Here is a 20,722-nt window from a genome sequence, read left to right as displayed (position 1 = left end):
GGATATTTCAGTTCAGAATATATGTACTGTTAAGTGAGGTTTTATAAGGTAATCTACTGTTCAACCAGGGCACAATGCTTATTCCCAAAATTCTCCTGTTTGAATATTTTTACTATTTAGTGTACGGCACACACTAAATGACAAATTTTCTTGAACTCTTGACGGCTGGCTAATTTTATGCTTGCGTTAATCTTAAAAATTATAATTCTCATGGAAAATTCACAGCCAAGTTTTCTTACACACAATAAATTCAAGCTGGCTTCTTTCTTGTAGTTTATCTGGGCACATCACCTGTTTTGTTGTTTTTTAACATCCAACCCATTTTGTAAGTTTCCTCTTCGACCTTGACCTTGCTCATGCTGACATCCGACTAACAAAGGAGACTTCTGAACCAAGCCTGGCACTGCCCAGTTCAGGGAAGACCTCTGTATAGCACACTGAGGTCAGATCTCTTTCTTCCTTCAGCCAAGTGCTGCCTCTAAGGCTTTTCATTGGTTTGTCTCCAGCTGGCTGTTCCTCTCTCCTCTTAACTACTGTAGCTGGTTTTCTTTTCTTCTGGGCTACCTCCTTAAAGATCGAGCAAAAGAGCCCTCCCAACTTTAGAAGCTCTGGGATGGGAACCTTTTTAGTTCAGGGAAGCATTTGATACTCCTTGCATGTTTGTGTTTTGGTTGACTCGCTTTAATTTCAAAAGACTTATGTAGCTAATCTTTCTTCTATCAAAATCAAAGGAAAGTTGGCCTTTCCTTGGAAATGAAATCTTTAACAAAAACCACATTAAAGACCAAGTAACAAGAAATGAACTGATATTATGAAAGAATCCAGAGAAAAGTAGGTATCATAGAATAATTTGAAAACAAGGCTAAGAAGAAACTTTATATTCAGTGCCATATCACATACTGTATGTCACACTGAGGACAGAATCAAGCATTTAATCTGATCTCAAAAGAGAAAAGAAGGAAAGCAAAGTAAAGGGACAAGATGACAGGCTAAGCCTTCCTGAGTGTCGGCTCACCCAGCCCCATCACTGGGCCCAGGAGGCACGTGGAGGTCACGTGGCTTGCCCAGGGCTGTGCAGATTTTAGGAGACAGAGCAGGAGTTCAAACCTAGGGGTACTCGAAACTGAAGTCCTTGCCTTGCTGATGGGCCATTTCTGGAATAAAACTGGCATACCAGTCAATGCTTCTTTTTTCATAATGATTTAAGATATAAACATCTCTTGCTAAGGTAGGGGAGTCTGAACCAATTGTATCTTGTCCTCAAGCAACACCACACTTAATGATGAAACTTATACTGCTTACTTCCTAAGATCAAGGAGAGGACAAGACAAGGGTATCTGCTCTCACCACTTCTATTCAGAATCATAGTGCAGTAAGACAAGAAAATTATATAAAGCATCCAAAATGAGAAGCAACAAAAACTATATGATTATCTACGTAGAGAAGGGAACGGACTTCTACAAAAAATCTACGAAAACTAGTGAGTTTAGCAATGTTTTAGAATAAGAAATCAATAGTCAAAAATCAATTGTATTTCTATATACAAGCAACAAGCAATCAAAAGATCAAAAAATTTAAATCCCATTTACAACAGCATCAAAATATGAAATACTTAGAGTAAATCTGATGAAAGATGTATACAGCCTATACACTGAAAAGCAGTAAATACTGCTGAGAAATCAATGAAGACCTAAATAAGGGGAGTGATGTACCTTGCTCATGGGTCAGAAGACTCAGTATCACTAAAATGTAAGTCCTCCCAAAACTGATTATAGATTCAAAACAATGCCAATCAAAATTCCAGCAGCCTTTTTTGTAGAAACTGACAAATTGATTGTAAAATGCATATGAAAATGCAAAGGTCTTAGATTAGTCACAACTCTGAAAAAGAACAAGATTAGAGGAATAAAACTACCTTATGTCAAGATTTATTATAAAGCTATGATAATCAAAACAATATAATGTTGATGTAATGACAGACAAGTATATCAACAGAACAGAAGAGCGTCCAGAAATAGACCCACACATATATGGACAACTGAATTTTGACAAAGATGCAAAAGCAATTCAGTGGAGAAAGAAGAGTCTTTTCAATGAATGGTGCTGGAACAACTGGATATTCATGTGCAAAAAATAAAAGAAACTTTGAGCCATACTTTTCACCACATACAAATATTAACTCAAAACTCAACAGGTTTCAAAAGAAGATACACAATCCAGAATTTTTATAACATTTCATCTATAATGGCCACCATAAAATATAAATTACTAGATGTGAAAAGAAACAAAAAATGACCTATAATCAAGAGAAAAGTCATTCAATAAAAGTAGACCTATGAATGATCCAGACATTACAATTAGCAGACAAAGATTTTAAAATAACTACGATAAGCGTGTTAAAGAACTTACAGGGCTTCCCTGGTGGTGCAGTGGTTGAGAGTCCGCCTGCTGATGCAGGGGACATGGGTTCGTGCCCTGGTCCGGGAAGATCCCACATGCCGTGGAACAGTTAGGCCCATGAGCCATGGCCGCTGAGCCTGCGGGTCTGGAGCCTGGGCTCCGCAGCAGGAGAGGCCACGACAGTGAGAGGCCCAAGTACTGCAAAAAAAAAAAAAAAAAAAGAACTTACAGAAAACAGGGGTATGCTGGGGAGAGATGGGAGAACTTCAAGAGAGAAGTGGAAACTATAAAAGGGAACCAAATGGAAATCCTAGAACTAAAGAATATGTTGTCCAAAATTTTTAAATTATTAAACTAGAAATCAGAAAAACAGAGGCTTAGTGACTGGTAGAAAGCTATCAAACTGTCTAATATGTGTGAAATTGGAGTCCCAGAATAAGAGAGGAGAGAGTATGAGGGCAGAAAAAAAATACCTGAAGAAATGTTGGCAGGGAAGTTTTCCAAATTGGATCAAAAACAGTAACTCACAAATCTAAGAAGCTCAGTAAACCTCAAACAGCATTAAAGCAAAGAAAACTACACATAGGCACATCACAGTCAAACTCTAAACACCAAAAATAAAGACAAAATCTGAAAAGCAGAAGGGTAGTGGGGAACATATTACATAAAGGAATTAACAAGCTGATAGCTGACTTCTCAACAGAAAAAAAATGGAGGCCAGAAGAAAAGGGAACATCTTTAATACTAAACACACACACACACACACACACACACACACACACACACACACACACACACACGCTGTCTACTTAAAATTCTATATCCAGCAAAATAAAACGTCTTTCAAAAATGTAGAGGAATAAAATAACATGAGGGAGATATTTGTGGTGATAGGACAGCTCTGTATTATGATTGTGGTTTGGGTTACACAAATCCACACATGTAATAAAACTGAATAGAACACACACACACAAATGAGTGCATGTAAAATTGGTGAATTCTGAATGAGTTCTGTGGATTGTACCAATTTCCTGGTTTTGAGATTGTGCCCCATTTATGTAAGATGTTACCGTCAGGAGAAAGGTACACAGGACCTCTCTGTACTATTTTTAAACTATCTGTTAATAGTTATTTCAAAATAAAAAGTTAAAGAAATGAAATAAAGACAATTTTCAGATAAATAAATGTTGAATTTGTTGCCAGAGACTATAAGAGATGCTAAAGGAAATTCTTCAGGCAGGAGGAAACCAGGGTAAAGCATAAAGTCCCGTCCGTGAGGGCTGCACACAGTGACCTCCTTACAAAGAGGACAGCATGGAAAGGGAGAAAGAAGAGTAACTTACCTGTGGGGAAGCTGACAGTCACCACCTCAGACAGGTGATCAAGGACAACAACCACAGTGGTCGGTCACAGGGATACGATGCACCTTTGATGTGATGAAAATGGCACTTTACCTCTGTGGTCTTCCTCCCAAAACCTGAGAAAAACATCAGACAAATCCCAATTGAGGAACAACCTACAAAACACCTGGTCAGCATTCCTCAAACTTTCAAGGTCATCAAAAACAAGAAGAGTCTGAGAAATGGTCACATCCAAGGCGAGCCTAGGGAGGCATGACAACTAAATGTAACGGGGTGTCCTGGATGGGACCCTGGACCCGAAAAAGGGTGTTAGGGGAAAACTGAGGAAATCTGAATACTGTATGAACTTTAGCTAATAATAATGAATCAATATTGGTTAATTAATTCTAACAGTACCACACTAGTGTGAGATGTTAATAACGGGGGAACTGGGTGCAAGGCATGTGGGAATTCTCTACACTATCTTCCCAATTTTTCCGTACATCTAAAACTGTTCTAAAAAATAAAAGTTTGTTTTTAAAAAAAGACTTGAGAGATATAGCAACCAATTGCACCATATGGACTTTAATTAGATTCTGATTTGAACATACTGCAAAGAAAATTATGACACATTAAGAGACATTTGAATAGTCCGGCTATTTGATGGTATTAACGATTCCTTAATTGGCTTTCTTTGTTTTCAGAGTAAAAATGGCATGTTACATTTTATTTTTAAAGAGTCATCTTTCAGAGAAAATACTTATACACTTATGAATGAAATGGTATGACGTCTAGGATTTACTTCAAAACAATCCATGTGTGGTTGGGTAATGGGTAGCATGGAACAGGATGGTCCATGACTCAGTAAATATTGAATGAAGCAAGTGATGGGTCTGGGGTTCACTGTACTAACCTACTTTCATATATGCTTGAAATTTTCCAAAGAAAAAAGCCGCAGAAAAATTTGTAAAATCTGCCTTAGTGTTCTGGATGCTTAGTTTTTAAACATCTCATTATTTGTTAAGGGATATTCACTACATTATCAGCTAATATCAAGGTGTAATTACACTTAGTCATCATTAATGATAGTGGATGTGAATCCATATTTTTAATGCTCTTAATTTTTACCTTTTTGTAAAACTTTTTGGTCACTAAAAAGATATGATTAGATTATCATGTTTACCTTTAATGTAGCTGGAAAAAGCTCATACAAGGAAGAGGTGGTAGCCCTGCTATTTTTCTTAGTGTGTGCTTATATTGCATTTTTATTCTCATCATTAATTCATGATTTCTTTTTTTTTTTTTTTTTGCAGTACGCGGGCCTCTCACTGTTGTGGCCTCTCCCACTGCGGAGCACAGGCTCTGGACGCACAGGCTCAGCGGCCGTGGCTCACGGGCCCAGCCGCTCCACGGCATGTGGGATCTTCCCGGACCGGGGCACGAACCCATGTCCCCTGCATCGGCAGGCGGACTCTCAACCACTGCACCACCAGGGAAGCCCCATGGTTTCTTTGAAGGAAATCTTTTAAGACCCATGACCATTTTGTGAGATTCAGTTTAGCAGAACTTAGATAATACATTCTGAAATTCCTCAGAACCAGACATGTGAAAAGCAATACATTATAATATTCTGAACACTAAACAGTGAGGACAACACTGCCGGCCCCTCCCTGCTGTGGAAGCCCCAACAGGACACCTCTCATCCCAGGCACCACATGCCACCGTCTGCCATGGCGGTGCCATGTCATTCCATACACAGTATTACATATTAGCAAAGTTCAATTATTTTATTCTTAAAATAAAAATGTTAAAAAAACACAAGAAGTTCTTTCTTTTTTTTTCCCTGCACATCAATGGTAGACACCCTGGATCCCAACACGCTGGATAAAACCCAACACTGAGGACTCTTCACATAGGAGGAGGAACCAATGGTGAATATGTCTCTCAGATGGTAATTATAACTTTCGGTGGCTTATGAGCACTGTGACTAAATTCCACATCTAAGGCACATTTGAAGAGCATGTGTAATCGAAGCCTCGGTGGCCAAGCCATCGCCTGGTTTTATTGCAAGGACCTGGCCCCCCCGCTTCTCCCAAGCATCCCCAGATGCTGCTGCTGCTGCACGGGCTCTTAGGAGCAGCTGCTCCCCTCCAGCCATCATGCCTGATGGCCACACAGGGACCCTCAGGACCTGCTCTGCCGGGCAGCTAGCACTCTGCTAGTGAACACTCCCCCTAGGCACAAGCTGGCTTGGGATGCTGGGAAGAAGGCCAATTTCACCCACCGCCCAGCAGAAACTAGATTCAAACTTTAAATGAAACTTTACTGATAATTTGAGGACAGTTGACGGGTTCGTTTTCTAGAGCTGCTGCTAACAAAATACTACAAACTGAGGCTTAAAAAAACATAAAGGGAATTCCGTGGCGGTCCAGTGGCTAGGACTCTGTGCTCTCACTGCCAAGGGCCTGGGTTCAATCCCTCGTAGGGGAGCTATGATCCCACAACCCATGGGGGGAAAAAAAAGTAAATTTATTTTCTCATAGTTCTGGTGGCCGGAAGTCTAAAACCCTCCCTTCAGAGGGAAGCAGGGCCATGCTCCCTCTGAAGTCTCTGGGGGAGGGCGCTTCCTTGCCTTTTCTGGCTCCTGGGAGCGCCAGGTGCTCCTCGGCTTGTGGTAGCATCACTCCAGTCTCTACCTCCCTCTGTGTGTGTGTCTGCATCTCCTCTTCTCTTATGAGGAAACCAGTCATATTGGACTAGGGGCCACCCTACTCTAGTATGACCTCACCTTAACTAATTATATCATCAACAGCTCTATTTCCAAATAGGATTACATTCTGAGAGCGTTAGGACTTCAACATATCTTTGTGGGGGACACATTCTGACATAGGCTGGGACCTGGGACCTTTCACTGCAGTGCTTGCACCTGGACAAACATCTCCTCTCCCCAGTCCTGGAGCAACAGAATACAAAGAAACTAAAAGGGACTAAAAATAGCTGCATGCATGTATTGTTGGGGCCAATTATGAACAATAAGATACAAAAAAGCCAAAACCCAACTGCCACATCTGAGGTACCAGGAGCAAAAGCATGATCCCTGCACACAGCATCACCAAGGGGGAGGGCAGACCACCTAAGCCACCTCCAGCCGGACCCACCAATCGGCCCCCATCCTCTCCCCATTTAAGGGACCAACTCACCCGCCCTCAGGGAGCGAGCAAAGGCACATGTTACTTGTTCTAGCTCCCTCGTGCTACAGCGCAAGTCCCAGTAAAGCCTTGTCTGAATTTCTCATCTGACCTCCTATCAATTTCTACTCATTAAAGAGTCCAAGAACCCTAGTCGGTAACAATTCATCCCCTCACATGGCGAATAATCTACAGCTACTGCAGAGGCCTGACCTGTCCTCAGCGCTCCTGCTGAGCTGACTTCCTTTCTCACACTCAGCCCACGCCACGGACTGAGGGCCACCCCGGCTCACTCCACTTCCCACTTCTGGGAGCACCTCATGAAACCCCACACCTCAGGGTTTGGGCCAGGCTGATCCCCTGGCTTTGGAAAAAAAGAGGATCTTCTTTCAGCCCCGGGTAAGTCGGGGGCATGGCTTCTGCATGATGGCCTCATGCTAGGACACTGAGGCCAGGCCTACCAAGGCCCTGCCGAGGAAACCGCTCTCTCATTCACAAGACCACACAATGAAATGACCTTGGCATGCTGCCCAAATCTGGACTGTTTGATTTTTAACAATACCCTATGTGAGGCATAACAGACCACTCTGATTTGGCTTGTACCAAGGTTAAGGTGAGCCTAGTTCTTTTTCTAGTCTTCCTTCATCAAATACTCAAAACGCAAGACAACAGCAAAACGCCTTCATGCCTACTTTCATTTAGGGTCACCCTTTCACGTGCAAAAAGGTAAAATAATTTCACAGATGTCTTTCTAGGAAAAATAAGCATAGTAGTGATTTTCACTCCTCTCTTTCTTAGTCTAACCCAATGTAGAAAAAAAGACGTTTTGTACATTACCTCCGGGAATTAGTTCTGACTACAAGTCAGATGTCACTGGCCTTAGAAATGACATCCCACAATATAATCCCAAATAACGAACAGCTGAAGCTTCAAGTAACTGCCATGAACTGCCACAACCAGCTACACAGGAGGTTTGGGCCAAGGGAGCCTAACCTGGCCAACCTATAGGTTTAGCATGAGCTCCTCACTCAAGAGATAATGTTAATTAGCTGACCTCACCATGTCTTCTCTCTGGAATTTAAATGGAAGAGACCAGATTCTTGGTTCCCAGGGCAACAGAAGGACACACAGAGAGAAGGCAGTATGCAGAGCCGATAAGACAGAGCAGAACCTGCACAGGAGAAATTGATTGGTGGCAGAACTCCCTGCTGCTCAAAAGGTTAACAAGTGTTCTCAATCAGAAGAACTACAATTGATCCTTAAACATCACAGTGGTTAGGGGCGGATCCTCTGCTGAGTGGAAAATCCGAGAATGGCCCTCCGGATCTGTGGTTCCTCTGTATCTGCCACCCGGCATCCACAGATCCAATCAACCTTGGACTGTGTTGTACTATAGTATTTGCTATTGAAAACATCCGGGTGTAAATGGATCCTGCAGTTCAAACCGGTGTTGTTCAAGGTCAACTGTACTTTGAATTCAGAAGCAAGTCCATTTTCTATATGGTCTGGCTGCAGTCAGTTATTTCTATGTGAATTCATACATCAATCCCAAATATTTTAGGTAATCTGAGTCATTTCTTAAACCAAAGAAATTCTCCCCATTCTGGAATAAAGGAATTTTCAGAACTCCTGGGTCTGGCCTTAAAGGGCTTTAACACAACTGAAACATTTCTTGAATGAATTTGTCCTTTACAAGTGCATTTCCCAGTCTGGACTCCTACAACTCCCAGGCTAGGACAGTGCTTTCAAACTTTTTGATGCAAAATGCACAGTAAGAAATACATTTTACAATGGAACTCAGTATACGATACACATATATAGCATAACTATAAATATACATACAACAGAAGTGTCATGAAACAATACTCACCCTTACTATGCAAGCTACTTTTTTATTCTGTTCTTCTATTTAAAAAAACAAAAAAACATCCACTAAGCTGATTTCACAACACACTAGAGAGTCTAGTACCATCCGTTCAAAATACTGCAGTAGGTGCATCCAAATTCACAGGATAAAAATTCCACATTTGACCAGAATTTTAAAAAATATTTCAACTAATTACAGAGTAGAAATGCAAAAATCCATTTAGATAAAATACAACTTTAAAGGCATTTCTCACTTCCAGCTGGTGGCCTGATGCTTCAATCTGTAGACGCCCCAGGACATGAATATGTGCACACCCCCTCTCCTGTTGAGTACTTCAGCGGGATGGTGTAAGGATTCTGCCGTAACGCCAGTGTTCTAACTCAACAGGGCGTCTGTATGAGGCTGTCACCTCTAAATCTTCATACCAGGAATCCTACCCTGCCGCTCAGCTTCCTGGGGGCTCCTCCTCTGTGCTCACTGGGAGAGGCCATGACCAGAGAGCGGTGGTCTCACTCAGCCACGCTGGTCAACGCTGCCACTCAGCCCGAGCACAACAGGGGACATCGGTAGGATTAGTGGGTATCTGCTTCTTTGGCAACCGCCATGGACAAGAATATCTACCATGACGGAAAGCTCTGATCGCATCCTCATTTCTTGGGCCCGGCTTTCACCTTCTTTTTGCAGGAACCAGGCCTCCCGGGCTGGCGTCCCTTCTTGTACCCCAAAATTGGTGCCACACCCAGGGCCCTTCATCAGCACCCCTGGAAAAAGGGGTTGTTAGTGCGCCTTTTGTGGTAAATACAACAGCGTCCCTTTACCGAAGAGGTCAACCCACGCCAGAGAGCAGGCGCATCGGTCTTAAATCCCCTCCCCCCCCCCGCGCCCCACCTCGGAAGGACGGTTCTGGAGAGTTCTCAACAAACAACGGCTGGTGTTACGTTTGCCTACTTAATTAGCCACGCAGGTGTTGACAGTTAAAGATGTGTCAACTTGCGCTATTTATTTCCCGTGAGGTGTGCGGGATCCGCAAATCCCAGGGTTGAGACCAGAACTGGGGGGTGCGCACTTTTTCAATGAAATGCATAACATTTTGAATTAACGCATATTCCATTCTTCCCACGGTCCTTCACCCATGGATGATACTCAGTCATCACCTGCATCATCAAACCCAGACTTACTAACGCTAATATAGCAAAGAGTTTAAAAAAATAAAACACGAGTAAGGTACTAACCAACCAACAGCCCAGCGAGCAACCGCCACGCGCCTCGCGCCTTTTAAGGGCTCAGAGGGCGGGAGTCCACGAACCTCTCAGCGTTCCACCAATCACCGCATCTCTCACACCTTGCCCCGCCTTCTCACCCCGACCTAACCAATCACTGGGGAGCTAGCTTCTCTCCGCCCCTCCCGTCCGCCACCGACCCTTACGAAGTTCGAAGCCTTCAAACCTCACTGGTGCCCAACCGCGCGGTCCCAGTCCGAATTTATTTTTAGCTCCCGGGCAAGCAGCCCCGCCTCTGGCTCCTCCTCTCCACCGCCCCCAATGGGAGAAGGAGTTTCCGTCGCGTCATCGTGCGGGCGGGTTAGAACTGCCCAATCAGCGCTCGGAGAGAACTGGTGTAATTAAAAAGCGGCGGAAGCCGGTGGGAGGGTCATGACGCAGCGAGTTTCAGTCGTGATTTTTCCAGGGGCATCTCGGCGTCCTCTCTTTTTCCGTTTAAAGTAAAACACCGCCCGACGCAACCTCGTGCGTTTCGGGGGCGAGGGCGGCCGCCGCAGCGGGAGTGCGGCGCTGACGTGAGCCTCTGTCTGGGGGCCCTGCGGCGGCGCGCGGTCACGTGGGCGTGTTTGGGGGCGGGGCCGCGCGGCGGTTCCGGGCGGTTGGGCGCGCGAGCGAGGAGCCGAGGCAGCCGCGCCCGCCCGCCCCGCCCCTGGATGCCGCTGTGCCCCGGCGCGGCCGCCACCGATCGCAGCACAGGAGCCGCCGCCGCCACGGTTGATGTGGTTGGCCCGGGGCTGAGGAGGCCGCTAAGATGCCGCAGTCCAAGTCCCGGAAGATCGCGATCCTGGGCTACCGGTCTGTGGGTGAGTGGCGGGCGCCGTGCGGCCTCTTCGCGCCCGAGCCCGGCCTCGCCTGGGCGCTGGGGCGCGGCGGGCCCGGCCAAGTTTGGGACCGGCGCGGCCATGTGGCGGCCGCGCGTTTCGTAACCAGCCGCCCGCCGCCGCCGCCACTGCCGCCGCCGCCGCCGCCACCTCCATCTTGAGCGGAGGCGGCGGCGCGGCCGGGCCCGCGGGGCGGCGGCGGGCGGCCCGGGCGCGGCGGGAAGTGTCTGGGAGGCCGCGGGCGGACGGGGAGCTCAGGTTGGTCCGGGGCCGGAGAGGCGGTACGGAGTCTGCCGCTCGGCCGACTGCCGCGGGGCCCGCAAAGGCAGGAGCCGCACCTGTCCCTTTGCACCTCCCCGCGGCGAGCTGTCGTGATCGTTGCTAGCCTTTCCACCCCCAATTAAAGTCCATGGGATTTTAACAAAGGAAATAGCACCTTGCGGTTTTTCTGTCTGTGAAGTTCAGCATTTTAAAGAAAACCAGGGACCTAAAGGACGTTTGGCTAGTAAGGGCAAGTTTCCTACGGAAGAAGCTCGGAAGAGTCCTCTTCGGAAGCCCCTTAGATGCTGCCAGTGGCCGAAGTAGGAGGGCACAGAAAGGAATTTTTGATCTCTCGGTGTCCTATTTTTCTTTGGGAAAAAAATAAGGTCAGGTACTTGTAACCAGGCTGTTGAAGTAATTCAAAAGTTTCCCCCCCACCCCCGAAAAAGGTTGACATATATTTGCAACTGTTGGTGGCAGTCGCTTTTTTGCCGAACGGAGGTGGTCTGGGGTGGAGTGGAGATGGAATGGGTGCTAGAAGACGAGTGAGAAAAGAGAACCGTTGGACTTAGCCATGCTTCAGGGTGAGGCTTTATGGTCTTTGACAACGGGCAGCCTGGAGAAATTACCTTTATCTTTTCGTGTTGTTTTTAAGAAGTAAATGAGCCTCAGGAGAATGTGCGCTTGACCACAGTGGGGCGGGGGCGTGAAAGCAGGTTTGGAGTCTCTGGTGATTGCAGAAGGAGGAAGGCTTGTAACTGCCGGCTGCTCATTGGACGGACTCCCCGAGCTCGCTCGCTTTCTGTTCTGCTTCTTCACCCCCATTTTCCACGGCCAGTGCCAAGGTCTGTGCTCTTTGCCCAAGACTAGCTACAGCGTGCTTACTCATCCTTTTATCATCTCTCTCCGTCAAAGGGCTGGGGGGTGCAGGGGGGAGTCAAGATCAGAGGCTGAGAGACGCTTGTGTAGAGATAGGGGTGACTCCTGTAGGGTGCAATAACAAATCGTGTGGGGGAAGAACAGGTGACAGCGTTAACAGCTGCAGCCATGAAGGAACCGTGCCTCAGCTGGAGGCTTTTGAAGTCCCTGACCGTCCCGAATGCCTGTATGGAACCCGGCATCCCACCTTTATTGGCAGTCTGAACCACGGAGCCCTTTGCTTCTCTGCATTTTGAAGTGTGGGACTATAACATATCTAGGCTCTTGAGTGAGTTCTATCTAATCAGATAGAGTGCCCACTAATTAAACGTAGCAGTCTCTGAATAATCAAGTTACAGGTGACCTGTACCTGGGCTACCTGATCTAAACTGGGAGAATGCCCCAAAAGATCCCGACTTATTGACCCCTTGAAATTCTGGAGCTGGTGATTCCAGTCTTCAGTAAGCAAGTCTAGCATTTTATCACTGTTTTGCTAAAGAAGTTCCTTATGTCTAGTCGAAACCCATTCTGTCTTATCTGCCTTCTAGTGATCATGCTCCTAAAGACCCAGATGTGACACGTCACCCCTTTGCCTTCACTTGACATTTATTTTAAACTGCTGTTAATAAAATACTGTGCTAAATTAGCCTCCAGTGGCACACAGAGTAAGTTCAGTCCCTGTTTTCTGTGCCTTCAGTATGTCCTATTGCTATATCCTACGTCATTTTCTCCGTATTTATTTTCATATGTGGTGATTAAAGTGAAATGTATTTTGCAGAGGTTAAATTATTCCCAGTCTTTGCATTTGATTTTACAATTGTTTACCTTTGTTATGAACCAGGACATTTTGTAGTTGTGGGCGCTTTTGTTTTGCCAGCATCAAAAAAGGAGATAATTCCCTGATTCCATGTAGTAGCTACTCTTCAGAGAATTATTCACTATTCAGACTTCTGAGTTTACTGACACGCTTGCTTGCGAATGGCGCTATGCTAGAGAAATTTGAGTATTTGTGTTTCTTTTCTAGGTTGTGTTACTTTGTGATACTAAGCTGTTGTGTCATATTTACTGGGGGTGGGAAAAGGCTAAGCTAGAAACCACACCTTTCCTAGAATGTTCTTTCGGTTAAATATCTTATGCCAGTTTGACTAGTAAAATACTTGTAAGTTTATTTTAAAAGTTTGCCTTCATATAAAACTAGCAAGTGCAATGATTGTTTTACTACTTGGCGTTCAAATTTTGTATTTTTTAAAAACATTGATAAACCTACCAGTGAGGAAAATATAATTAATTCTCAGGTAATTTATACAACTCTTTTTTTTCCCCCCTGAAGTACTTTTCCTGTTATTTACAATGTTAAGCTTTTTAGGACACGTCACCTGTAACGCAGGCTGGCTTTCAGGGAGTGCTCTGTAGTAATTGTTTTAGTGGTGGCCAAATGTACCAGCTCCCTTACATCTATTGTTTCTAACACAAACGAGTAGTCCCGTGATAGGAGGTAACTAAACTTAATCGAATTAAAGTTATGGTGTCATTTAATTATCTTCAAGTAAAATCTGGCACCTTTTTCACTGGAATGTTCTACAGAGAGCTTTGATAATGGAGTTTACCATTAGACCGTCAACAAAAGACTGTCATACGTAAGCCTCAGGGGTTAACAAGCAGGAGGGAATCAGGAATGTGAAAGATCTTAAGAGAGAAAATGAAACAATTCTATGGTTTGGTAAAAGGCAATTCAGTAAAAGTAACTCAAATTATTACCTACCTTGTCAAAATCTTTTAGGTAGTAAAGAACATGCATCCTTTGATTTGGATACTTCAGAGGGAAAGATGTCATTAAATTTGTTTCCGGTAGAATATAGTCCAATTGTCTTCTGATTTACTGTATATTTTTTAATTATCCTATCCTTTTCTAACACATTGCGTTGAATTTTTTTTTTTTTTTTTTTTGCGGTACGCGGGCCTCTCACTGCCGTGGCCTCTCCCGCTGCGGAGCACAGGCTCCGGACGCGCAGGCTCAGCGGCCATGGCTCACGGGCCCAGCCGCTCCGCGGCATGTGGGATCTTCCCGGACAGGGGCACGAACCCGCGTCCCCTGCATCAGCAGGCGGACTCCCAACCACTGCGCCACCAGGGAAGCCCCTGAAAATTTTTAAGGTAAAAGGTTGTGTACCTGTGGGAGGGGATAGTCCTATAGTGACCACCTTGTGTTGAAGCTTGAAATTAACTTTTTTTTCAGTGTCATACATTGTTTTGTACAAGAGAATAATCAGAGCTTGAATTTGCGATTATGACTTCCCGTGCTTAATGTAATTTTTTAGACTTTTTTTTAAGTATAGTTGACGTACAATGTTTATATAAGTTACAGGTATACAACAAAGTAATTCACAATTTTTAAAGGTTATACTCCATTTATAGTTACTATAAAACACTGGCTGTATTGCCCGTGTTGTACAATATATCCTTGTAGCTTATTTTGTACATAAAAGTTTGTACGTCTTAATCCCCCACCCCTGTATTGCCTCTCCCCACTGCTAACCGTTAGTTTTGTATATCTGTGAGTTTGCTTCTTCTTTGTTATATCAGATGTTACTTTGATGTCCATGTGGGTTATATCGATCCCTACTTACCTTCATCTCCCCGAAAAGAAACTCTGTACTCATTAGCAGTCAGTCACTTCCCATCCTCTCCTTACCTCAGCCCCTATCATCCACTGATCTACTTTCTGTTTCTATGAATTTACTTATTCTGGACATTTCATATAAATAGAATCACGTATACGTGGTCTTTTGTGCCTGGCATTTGTCGTTTAACATAAGTATTTTCAAGGTTCATCCATGTTGTAGCATGTATCAGTAATTCATTCCTTTTGGTTGCCAAATAATATTGCATTATTTGAAAAAACCACATTCTGTTCACACATTTGTCAATTGATGGACATGCAGGCTGTTTCTACACTTGAGCTATTAGAAGTACTGCTGTTCTGAGCATTCGTATTTCACATTTTGTGTGTGTGATTTTTGTGTAGACATGTTTCGCTTCTTTTAGGTATACTCCTAGGAGTGTAATTGCTGGGTTGTATGGTAATTTTATGTTTAATATTTTGAAGAACTGTCAAACTGTTTTCCAACCATTTTACATTCCAGCCAACAGTTGAAATTGGTTTCAATTTCTCCACATCCTCGCCAACACTTGTTATCTTTTTGTTGAATTTTTATTATTTTTTATTTATTTATTTTTTTATTGACATAGAATACAGTTGACTTACAGCGTTGTGTTAGTTTCTGGTGTACGGGAAAGTGATTCTGTAATATATATATATTCATATTCTTTTCAATTATGGTTTATTATAGTGTATTGAATATAGTTCCCTGTGCTATGCAGTGGGACCTTGTTGTTTATTTTATGTGTAATAGTTTGTATCTGCTAATCCCAAACTCCTAATTTATCCCTCCCCCTACCTCCGTTCCCCTTTGGTGACCATAAGTTTGTTTTGTATGTCTGTGAGTCTGTTTCTGCTTTGTAAATAAGTTCATTTGTGTCATATTTTAGATTCCACATATAAGTGATACAGAGTATTTGTCTTTCTGTCTGGCTTAAATTCACTTAGTTTGATAATCTCTAGGTCCATCCATGTTGCTGCAAATGACATTATTTCATTCTTTTTTATGGCTGAGTAATATTCCATTGTATATATGTATCACATCTTCAATTTTGACGAAGTCCAATTTATTTTTTTTCTTTTGTCACTTGTACTTTTGGTGTCATATTTAAGAAACCATTGCCCAATCCAAGGCTATGTAGATTTACCACTATGTTTTCTTCTAAATGTTTTATACTTTTATTTCTTATATTTGGGTCTATGATCTATTCAGAGTTAAATTTTGTATGTGTTGGGAGATAGGAGTACAACTTGATTCTTTTGTATGTAGATATCAAGTTGTCCCAGCACCTTCTGTTAAAAGACTATTCTTTCCTCACTGAATTGTCTTGACATCCTTGTCAAAAACCACGTGACCATAAATGTACGGGTTTATTCCTGGACTCTGTTCCTTTGAACAGAGAAGGACGAAACACGGAAGCGTGAGCCCTCTAACTTAATTCTTTTTTAAGATTGTTTGACTATTCTGAGTCCCTTGTATTTTCATACGAATTTTAGGACTGGCTTATAAATTTCTGCCAAAAAAAAAAAAGCAACTGGGATTTTGGTGGTGGTCTACAGTTTTGCAAGTATCTTCAATACCTGGTTTAAAAAACAGCTGAATTCTCATATGTGCTTCTGAATTCATTCTATTGCAATATGTTACTTTAATAATTAAAGTATATGAGCCTGCACAGATACATACCTGGGAAAGGAAGGAGCATTTTAATACTACTTTTTCAGGTAATTGTGGGTATTCTTTGACACCATCGAACCAAGACTCCATAAGTGGTAGTTTGTTAGAAGTTAGTTGTAGCATCTAAACTCATGTAGATGAAGTTTGTTTTACTCTGTTACACTGAACTCTGTTGGTTTGTTTGCACTTTGAATGGGTCTGTTACCCATACCTGATTTGGGAACATCGTACGTTGGTAATTTGGAAAATATTGGTTCACTGTTATGCAGATCCTTCCACATTTTGACGCATTTCAATATACCGATATTTCTTTAAATGACATTTTTAATATCACCATCAATCTCAGAAAAATCTAAATATTGGGAAGCTGTTAAGTTCACTCTGAGTGATGCAGAATTCTAATTCCTCTTGAGAGTTCAAATTTGATTGTTGGCAAAATGCTACCAGTTTTACTTAAAATGACAGTCTCATTTCTTTCATTTCCAAGAAAATGTCTGCCAGATACCCACATCTGAAACAATGATAGTTTGTTGGTCATTCTTGCAAGTAAAAATGCTGTTCCATGATAAAAGTGTCTATTTCAGACCACTTCCCAAACGTTGCACAAGTGCTTTTCTCCCAGACAGTGTCACACTTCCATGCTTTATGCATACATCCCATTTTGTCTGCAGAGCATTAAAAAGACATGTATTTAAAGGTCAAGATTTAATAAAATAAATAATTTTTACCACTTCCTCGAGGACTTTGTTAAGTAAAAATGGCGTGGCTTTTTTTTTCCTTTTTTGCTGTGGGTGCACGATGGTGAAGAATACAATGACTGTCCTCTGCGGTTTGTGACCACTGTCTGATTTGTGCTAAGGGGCACCAGTCTAGCAGTTTTACCCACCACTGGTTTAGCACCATTTGTGCATATATGAACATAGTGGAAAAGGCAAATAATATATGGTATTATGGAAATAGTTTTGACTTGTGAGCCCCCTGAAAAAGTCTCAAGGGACCCCCAGAGTTGTGCAGACTGTACTTGGAGAGCCATCGAAGCATGGTGTGCGGGATCTTGCTAGACTGCTGCTCACTCCTGTTCAAGGGGATGCGGTGACCGCGGTCTTAGAGGAGACTCCAGGAGAGGCCCTGCAGCACCGGACGAGGCCAGGATGGTGAGGCGGGAAAGAACGTGACATGTTGACAGCGGAAGGGATTGGGACAGCCAAGCGTTGCCAGGTGGGAAGAAGTGGGGTTGGAAAAGGTGGTCAGGAGCTGGCTGTACAGGGACTGTAGGGAAACTTTCCTCCTGTGTAATAAGCGGTGAATCACTGAAGCCTGGGGAGAGTTAGAATGTCTAAATGCCGGTTGACTTGGCCTCTCATTGTTGTGTAGTTTGGGGTGAGGTCTTGGTTTTTGACCTGGTACTAGTGAAGCTCCCAAAGAGTAACAAAAATTTCAAGGTGGCAGCACAGCAGGATCTGTATGCTAATTAACATGGTTTTCAAGTACAATTATCAGCAACTTTATCACAAAATGAGAAATAGCCATCCTACCTGTGATTATGGAGTCAAAAACGTACAACAGTTTCCTTAGCTTAGGGTCTGGAAGAGAGACTTAATAACTTTAATACTGTCCATGAGTGGATTGTACTTGTTTATTTGAATAAATCATAACTGAACATGGACTTGATTGTGCAAGTTAAAAGCATTATGAAATCTCTAGTGCTCACACTTGAGAGAACCTTTATTCTCATTTATTTTGAAGGACCAAATTAAGTCTTAACAGTAGAGTACTCACAGTCTGTCTTAAACTGATAACCGTGAGAATGTAAACTCTTGGGTACCTTTGACATGAATGGTTCATTGATTTAGAAATTTAATTTAATATCTCAAACACAAAGGTCCGGGGATACTATTTTAGTGTTTTAATAATCTTAAATATATATTGGGCATCTGATAAAAGAGAGCGCCACATAAGGCATTGGAATTTGAAGTCTAAATTGGTATTAGTTTAGAACAGAAGTGCCGGAAACCTTGTATTGCACTCTGTGGGCAAGTGAAAGCAGGGTGATTTAAGGATCCTAATAAAACTAACTCGTACAGGTCCTTGGTTGGTTGGCGTCCTAACCGTGGTATAATTGAGTTCCCTCTTACCCCCCTGCTCCCCCTCCCCCATTTCTCTTTTTGTTGCGCTTTCTTACTTGCAGAAAGACGCCTCAGGGACTTTTGAAACAGAAATAGGCACTTTAACGTGCTATGTTATGGTCCTGCTTTTTGCAGGATTCAAAGTTGAATGTTAGCTACATGAAGGCACGGTAAATAATTTGTGGACATGGAGAGAAATTAACTGTGACTTTTACAGTTAATATAGTTTTAAGACATGAAAATGCTTTTCTTAGACTTGTATGTCTTGGATGTAAATGCATCTGGCCAGTATTTTGCTGGTTTTCAAATCTAAAGCACTTTCGGAATTTATTTTAAAGAGAGTATTTAAAAATATAGTTTCTCTTCAGTCTTGTTCATGATTTATATGAGTGACTGAATGAAAAACCTAGTTGGCAGAATTCAGCCATGGTGGCTGACATCAAGATGGAGGAGGGTTCCAAATGACCTTGGCAGACTGGACACACCACACTAAAATATGGTGCTCCGTGGTGGGGGTAGAAGTGGGATTTCCAACCCACCTTCTGGGAAGAAACTAGATGTGAGTGTGGTCTTGAGTACACCAGGGGGCAGGAGTGCCTGACCACAGCGGAGAGCCATGCAAAAGTTCAGAACAGAACATCACTGAGGCGGCTGCTGGAGGAAAGGAGGGCCACAGATGTGAAGTCTTACATTTACATTTCAGAAGAATCTCCTGTATGCAGGAGATGCAGGTGGAGAGACCTGGATTAATTTTCTGAGCAGTTCAGTTGACGGGTTCTCATCGTAAACTAGCTCGGCCGAACTCTGAACCCCAGGCAGAGCGCTGTCTTCAGTTCTGGTGCCCACTTCGAGTAGTGGTTCTTAACTTGGACTTCATGAGCTTTGCCTGAGACTGGGTGCATATTTTCTAGGGAAAGAGTCCAGGACTTTTATCAGCTATCCAGAGGATTTCAGACCCTCAAAGGACTGAATTGCTGAAATGACTGGTTGAAGAGGGCAGTGTGTGAGTTAAGTGTATCCCATGTTATTCAAATAGGTGTTCATTACATGTTTGAGTAACCTAAGTCCCTACTATGTGCCAGGCACTGTGTACTTAGCCACCAAGGACAGGGCAGTCCTGATCTGTGCCCCCAGGGAGCTTCAGTCCAGTGAGGTAGCCACAGTATACAGTTACTACTATTAATAATGATTGGCTGGTGTTTTTAAAGCATTTACTGGTGTGGGATATCTTTAAACTCCATGAGGTAGCACAGGTATGGTGAGGGATCGATTGGTGTTAGTATGTGGGGTCAGTGCAGTTTTAAAGAGCTTTTGAAGAAATAATCTTTATTAATAACCATTCATGCTGATTGATAAATATGCTTTATGTCTCAATTCATTTTCCTAACTTTTTTTATTACTAGTTTTGGTCAGTCTTAAACTCCATGTTCTCATTAAAGATTGTTTTATAATTTAGGAATTTATCTCTTGTTTGCTTTTCTCTAGCTCTTTCCCACCCGACCCCCAGCCTTCTCCCCAATTTCGGCCACAAATCTAGCAAAATTCACTCTTCATTGTTGCCAAACATATAATTGACTGCAGTTTATCAGTTCTATTCCCTTACCTTCCAACTTGGCTTTACCTATAAATCATCCCAGAGAGATGAATATCCTGTTTTTAAAATCTTTAGGGAAGCAGGTCCATGGCCTTTCTTGTCAGCACTTTCATTTTTTCCTTTTAGCTTAATAACCCAGACAGTTAACAGACTTCTTCATTTATGTAACTCAGATCTTCATGTTATGGTACAAACTTATTTCTCTTATTTTCCTCAGTGGAATGTATCTGGCAGCCTAGTGCTTGGCAATAGTAAGCGCCTAATAAGTATTTGAGGGCTTCCCTGGTGGCGTAGTGGTTAAGAATCCTCCTGCCAATGCAGGGGACACGGGTTCGATCCCTGGTCCGGGAAGATCCCACATGCCACAGAGCAGCTAAGCCCGTGTGCCACAACTACTTAGGCCCATGCGCCTGGAGCCTGTGCTCCACAAAAAGAGAAGCCACCACAATGAGAAGCCCGCACACCGCGATGAAGAGTAGCCCCGCTCACTGCAACTAGAGAAAGCCTGCATGCAGCAACGAAGACCCAACGCAGCCAAAAATAAATAAATAAATTTATATATTAAAAAAAAGTATTTGAATGACTAGTAATTC

At 43.1% G+C, this 20,722-nt stretch overlaps 1 protein-coding gene and 1 long non-coding RNA gene across 2 annotated transcripts in view; one reads left to right on the top strand and one right to left on the bottom strand.

Moving 5' to 3' along the window:
- Positions 1-1,944: 1,944 nt before the first annotated feature.
- Positions 1,945-9,549, bottom strand: LOC307191668. The gene is made up of 3 exons (XR_013829817.1): positions 9,417-9,549; positions 3,744-3,877; positions 1,945-2,598 (listed from the first exon to the last, which is right to left on the bottom strand). It is a non-coding gene; the product is annotated as an uncharacterized lncRNA (long non-coding RNA).
- Positions 9,550-10,410: 861 nt separating this feature from the next.
- The window catches only part of RHEB (Ras homolog, mTORC1 binding), a 47,264-nt gene continuing 36,952 nt past the window's right edge, over positions 10,411-20,722 (top strand). The window contains exon 1 of the mRNA XM_079931588.1: positions 10,411-10,878. Coding sequence (XP_079787714.1) covers positions 10,827-10,878 — 52 coding nt within the window. The 5' untranslated portion in view covers positions 10,411-10,826. The remainder of the gene's footprint in view (positions 10,879-20,722) is intronic.

This window comes from Stenella coeruleoalba, assembly GCF_951394435.1.
Source record: "Stenella coeruleoalba genome assembly, chromosome: 9".
Classification (NCBI taxonomy): Eukaryota; Metazoa; Chordata; class Mammalia; order Artiodactyla; family Delphinidae; genus Stenella; species Stenella coeruleoalba.
Note: the sequence above shows the minus strand (reverse complement) of the source record. Positions and strands in the feature narration are given on the sequence as shown.